Source organism: Macrosteles quadrilineatus, unplaced genomic scaffold (assembly GCF_028750875.1).
Source record: "Macrosteles quadrilineatus isolate MER2022 unplaced genomic scaffold, UCM_ALF_1.0 Scaffold_8__2_contigs__length_117827958, whole genome shotgun sequence".
Lineage (NCBI taxonomy): Eukaryota > Metazoa > Arthropoda > Insecta > Hemiptera > Cicadellidae > Macrosteles > Macrosteles quadrilineatus.
Window position 1 is genome coordinate 17473304 of NW_026542601.1, and position 6000 is coordinate 17479303.

A 6000-nucleotide genomic window follows, 5' to 3' on the forward strand; every position below is an offset into this window, starting at 1 on the left:
CCACTGCCACTGGCGCTCACCCACCGTTGTCCTGTTCCACCGCTGCACACTAGCGCTCTAAGGAGAGATCCTTTGAACTACATCAACGCGATCTACACTATCGACTTATCCGCTTCCTCGGCGTTTGTTGTGTTTATGATTATGTTTTCTTTTCGTAAACTCTTGGTTCTGACACGAATTTTTTTATTATTTACCTAATCGTTTTATAGTAAAGACTTTGACAGCATTAACCTTATACATTTTCTAAAACATTAATCTACAGTAATATCAGGTGTTATTCACAAAAGGTGCAAAACTTCAAAGGTGTAGTGTTTTTCCCATCAGCACAGTTAAATCCAACAATGATAATAGTGTGTTTATAAGTTGTTTTGATTTTGTTATGTTTTTCAAGAATCAATGTTTTTATTCCAGTAGACATATTCTTCTAGGTAGACACATACAGTAGGCCTATATGCATATGGACACTTAACAAACAAGTGGATTTATAATAGCCATTTATAATACATTGGCACAATGTAAAATTTACTGCATATATGTATAGTATTGATATCTTAAACACATTTGTATGCACGTAATTGATTTTAAATGGTGATTTTGCCGTAAATAAATAAACAAGTCATAGATAATTTACAGCATTAAAAATCAGGCATAAAAGACAGATGCAAAGGTCATGATAGGACACCGAGGACTACGGTGTACAGAAAAAACACATAACATATTAAAGAGAAAATAATTTCAAAAATTTCATTGGTTGGCCACTTGATTAACAGTAATAGGCTTGTTTATATTAATTTTACATTGTAAAGTCTAATGTGTTTTATGTGTCGGCGATTGCACAAACTGGAGTTGTTATGTTAGCCAAACTCCCGTTGTAATTGCATAGGACAAGTGATAGATCAAGTTTTGTTGAACGGTGACAATGGCTCCAGTTTTATTTTTTTTTACTTTAGTATTTATTTAATAAAACAAGTATGTCAGTTCGTCGCAGCTAATCAAGTTGCTAAGACGAAAAAATACAAACACGCTCTTTACATTGTTGGCATTAGCTGAACACTTATGAAAAATGTTTTGTTAAAATTTGTCGTATTATTTTTCTACACATCTAATATTACATACGGGTCAATTAGGTGACTTTGGTCTAATATCTGTTGTTTAGTACACATTCAAGAATTAGTTGAGGATCTGTTGGATACATCCTGGTTGCGTACTGATGTAAAACGGAGAAGGTTGGGATTTTTAAAATTGGCAAAATATGTTTCAGAAATGAATAGGCCTATGTAAACAATAAACGAAGTTGTCAACAAGTCGGAACACGCAATTCTGACTATTTTACTAATGTAAATATCCCTCGGCGATTGTCCAATTCAATTGTCGACGGACGTCGAATAATGAATACATTCGCGACAATCGCCGTAAAATTCGCCCCGCCTAGACCCTCGCTATTATCGCTAATGCAAACAAGGAGATTTTTTAGTCGCGGATAATCGGGCATTTGTCAAAAGTGGACGCCACCCGAGTCCCGAGTATTCAAATGATGTAAATGAAGATGTGACAACCGTAGGCTCAACACCCTCCCGGTGACTCGAATTGCAACCAGCGCTCGTACGTCCGTAAAAAATATGACACGGCGTTGAATAATAAATACGACGTAGGGCCAGGGTCAGCGGAGGTTTGAAAAGGGTTGAATACTCACTCGAAATGTTTTGTTGTGCTTGGCTGAATATGCGTTTAGATAGCGCTTGTGCATATCGATTGTTGGGCGTACGAGTGGATTTTAATATCTGTCGGGGGCATGTCAGTTCTGCGATTGTTTGTAGTGTCAATCCTTGTGATTTTAATATGATCGTTTTATTGAGTGGTTTGTTTTTGTATTGGTCTTAAAAAAAAAATACCACGCATGCTTTTAGCGAATTTCCCATATAGGGAATACGCTGTTACCGTAGTGTGTTTACTCATGGTAAGACCTGGACCCGGGCCCGATTTACTTTTTCGTTTTGAGGTCCCTAGAGGTCAAAAACACCATCCGATCAAATTCATATATATATGTACGTTAGTACGATAACTCGAGCAAAAATGATCCAATTTCAATGACATTTGGTACAAACGTGTGGGAACTGGGGTTTATGGGGTGAAAATAGGGTTTTCCCATTTTTGACCCAAAAAACATAAAATTTAGCAATTTATTTCCAAACCATTTTGTAGAGCTTAAAAATCAAATAATTTAGTATATTGAAGTGTTATTATGCACCTAATGGTTACAGAAAAAATTAAAAAAAATGTTAAATTTAGAATTCTCCTGTTATTCTTATAGAGAATAAGTTAACTGTTGTAGTTTGCTTGTTTATGAACGTATTTTGATCTAATTTGGAAGATGTATTTATTTCTTACTAAACTATTAACATATTAAAAAAAAAACACTTTTTACCCTCCCTGTTGCTATAAACCTTAGTACTCTTTAAACTAATTCTATTTTAATAGGGAATGAATGTGATATTTTTAAGGTGACATGCTAGTGTAAATCCAATCAGGCAAATGGTAATTCCCTTAGTCTGCAGGTTTGCTGCGGCGGGGGTATTTATATTGGAAACAGAAATTGTCTTTTGTATTGTTTCATCCTATCTCTTTTAATGTCTGACAATATTTTTATTCTGAGTGCTTTGAGAGGTTGTCTCGTTCATTCTGTATAAGACTTAATGCTCTATTTTTACACAGCTTCCTAGCCATTCCCTGTATAGTCGCCGTTGCTAATGTGTGTCTGTTGGCAGGTACATGACTGTTGGCGGAGACGCTCTCAAGCTGATCCTACACACCTTCACACCTGTTATCAAGTCCAACGTCATGAACGCGTCTCCCACTTGTGGCGTCGACATCTCCAGAGAGGAGAGGTAGGTTGCAACAGCTTCCTCATTTCACAACCTTCATCTAGGACTAGTCACTTTCCCCTAGTAACAAGAGGTTGAACCGCGACACCCTTAAATATTTCTGTTTTGCTATAAATAGTTGTCTAAAATATATTTTGTGCTTTTAAAGGTGGCTGAGACTATGTTTGTGTTGGCTTTAAGATGAAGGTTTCATGGAACATACTATAGGATGACAAATTAATATTACTCCTTAATGGAAATCCAAGTCACCATTCCAGTAAACCAGGGGTTTCACTCGAACAATCAGTATTCTGGGTCCAGACGTATTTTGTTTACATAATATTTGTGTAGTACAAAGTTTCAGACTCTTTGATAACGAAAAAAGTTTGAGCGTTTTGGTAATTTGTTGAATCTAAATGTTCAAATCACTAATGTCGCAAGTGGGTACCTCGCTGCATCTTTTCTAGAGTGAAATTTTGCGTTATCCATCTCAATTAACTTGTGCGATGTATAAACAGGTACAAGAAATGCATGAAATGCTACAACAGCTTGGTGGCGATCCGCACGTTTCTGCTCAAGAGACAGACGATGCAGGGCAAACTCGGCCACACGTTCAGAGAACTGCACATTCTGCTGCAGAATCTGGACGCCAACTGACAAGACTGATCAAATCAAACCCAACAAAACAAAACAAACATCGACGGTATTTTGTACTACACTACTGTATTTTACTCCACTTTACGTATTATTTTTAAGTTTGTCGCAAAATCAGTGTGCGAATTGTATCAGGTATTATATACTTACAGAATCGTTATTGTATACACTATATCAAAACTATTATTTTGTACCTTTTTACATATTTTGAATTCTATTTTTATTTTACAGAAATATTCATTTGTGGGTGTATCTCATTCCTTAAATTATATCTTTAGGATCATATTGATCATTTCAATAGTTTTTGTAGTCGTAGAGTCACATAGTTAAAAGTAAATTTTTGAAATGTACATTATATTTATCACAATAGAGGAACAGTGTGGCCTATAATATCTTTAACGCTTTAAGGTTGTAAATTTATTGAAATAACAAAATACCTGAAAGTCAACAGTTGTTTTGTATAAACATTCCAGCCATATCTGTAATAAAACCTATAAAGTAAATTAAGTATATTTTCATCTTTTTGAAACCCACAGAAAAAACAGGCTGAATTTATTATTATTAGTCAAGGTTGTCACTAATGCAATAAGTTGTGTTTTGTAAATTGTGTACTTATAATTTATAACTGAAACCCCTTGGTAGTATTCAGGGATTTATTTTCAAAAAAGAAGTATTTTAGTAGATTTTTGTTAAGGAATTAAATATTTTTTTACATTTTATACTTCAAACATAATATGTGCAATTTAAACTTGCCTTAGTGTAAGCTTTGCCAATATTCTGCTGGCAGATGTGAGATATAACCTAAATATTATGTACTAGTATTTGTTATTTTCAACTTCAGTATTGATGACATTAAGTATTCTAGAAATTAAAAATAATATTTCTGGGTTTAAGAGATGTCTAAGATTGTATTAATTTCAATTGGAGCATAAAATTAGTTTTTTTTCTTAGATAGAGTATTTCTTGTAACCTATTTTGTGTTGTCACATCAAATAGTTGCCTATATTTCATCACTTAGCCTGTGTGATGAACTATATTTTTTCGTCATATTGCACCAAACTATGTTGCAAAACAAAAAATATTTAGATAACCTATCAAAACTACTTCTACATTTTTTCCAATTTAATTTGCTAATAGAAACAAGCAGCTAATTAGTAAGTGATTCAAACATTTTATCTATTACAAATGTGTTAGTGTACATCAAACTCTCGATATGCCGAACTATTTACAATAAGGCAACAATTAACTACAATCAATTAAACAATCGATACATACTTTTGATATATACAATTGTTCACAATCAATTTTACAATTGAGTTTTTACTTCCTTAGTAGAGAGTAAAAATGCTACTTTAGGTTTTTGCTACAGTATGACGAAAATGATCATTTACTTCCATTGAATACAGTTAATCTTGTATTGATACAACTAGTTGCTATATTTGTACTCACATGCTCCTTTTCACATAGTAGAAGATAACATATTTCTATAGTAGAATTTTGCACAGAAATGTACAGTTAAAGTGGTACAGTATCATAAGATAACCCTATGTATTTTTGAAATATTTTAATAGTATTACATGTCGACTGCCTTATACTGAAACATCCGTCCATGTGTTGATGTTAATTGTTACTCACGATTATTGTCTGTGCCTTGTAAATATGTTAATCAAACTTGGATCATCTTGCCATTACTTATTGTAAATCTTTTCTATTATTGTTTAATCGTGATTTTTCTGTCTTTGTTAGTGTGTTTTTTTTAGTGTGGTGTTATTTTTCTAGTCTAACTGAGAATCTAATTTGAGGTGAATGTTTCAGTTATTTATTTTCCTTTGTTGGTTTTTTAAAGTGAGTTCTAACTACAATGTTTTCTTGCAGGGTAATATAGTATAGGGATTTGTGATTTAATAACTTTAACAAGATAATGTTGTGTTATTCCAAACAATAATATTTAGACAATAGTAAAACCATAGATAAAACATTCTCCCTTAGTAGATTTCTCATCCTAATGGAGCAACTGAAGCCAATTTTATTGTTAGTTCTGTTCGGAGAGGTCAATTTCTTTCTTGTTATTTCAGTCATTTAAAACCTCAGCGCTCTAACTAATGTATAAACAATGACTCGTCCTCTGGTTATATAACCAAACAGTAAAGCACAAATCATGAAATTAGCCCTAAACTAATAGAAACAAAATTTCTTCAACACTAGCGATCAGTGTCACGGACATGAACTAGAAAAACGAGCTTCGAAATTTACAATTGGATGAGAAGTCTACTTTGGTTAGTCTATGGTAAAACAAAGTAGATATTATGAATAAAACTGACATTACTGACAGACCAACATCTAGTGTGTCATATAAGTTTATTTATTTTATTTATTATGATTTAACCACAAGTATTTATTTGTAGGGCTAAAGTTCTGCTTTTTGTTTATTTTTACGAGAGATAATCACACTCTTAGATTTAGTTTGATAAATTATCAGCTAACA

The 6000-nt window shown here is 33.1% G+C and overlaps 1 protein-coding gene across 1 annotated transcript in view; it reads left to right on the forward strand.

Moving 5' to 3' along the window:
• Window positions 1–4436, forward strand: part of LOC129000228 (katanin p80 WD40 repeat-containing subunit B1) — a 46734-nt gene extending 42298 nt beyond the window's left edge. Inside the window, exons 17-18 of the mRNA XM_054427183.1 lie at window positions 2766–2885; window positions 3380–4436. Of these exons, the coding sequence (XP_054283158.1) occupies window positions 2766–2885; window positions 3380–3518 (259 nt within the window). The 3' untranslated portion in view covers window positions 3519–4436. The remainder of the gene's footprint in view (window positions 1–2765; window positions 2886–3379) is intronic.
• Window positions 4437–6000: the final 1564 nt, after the last annotated feature.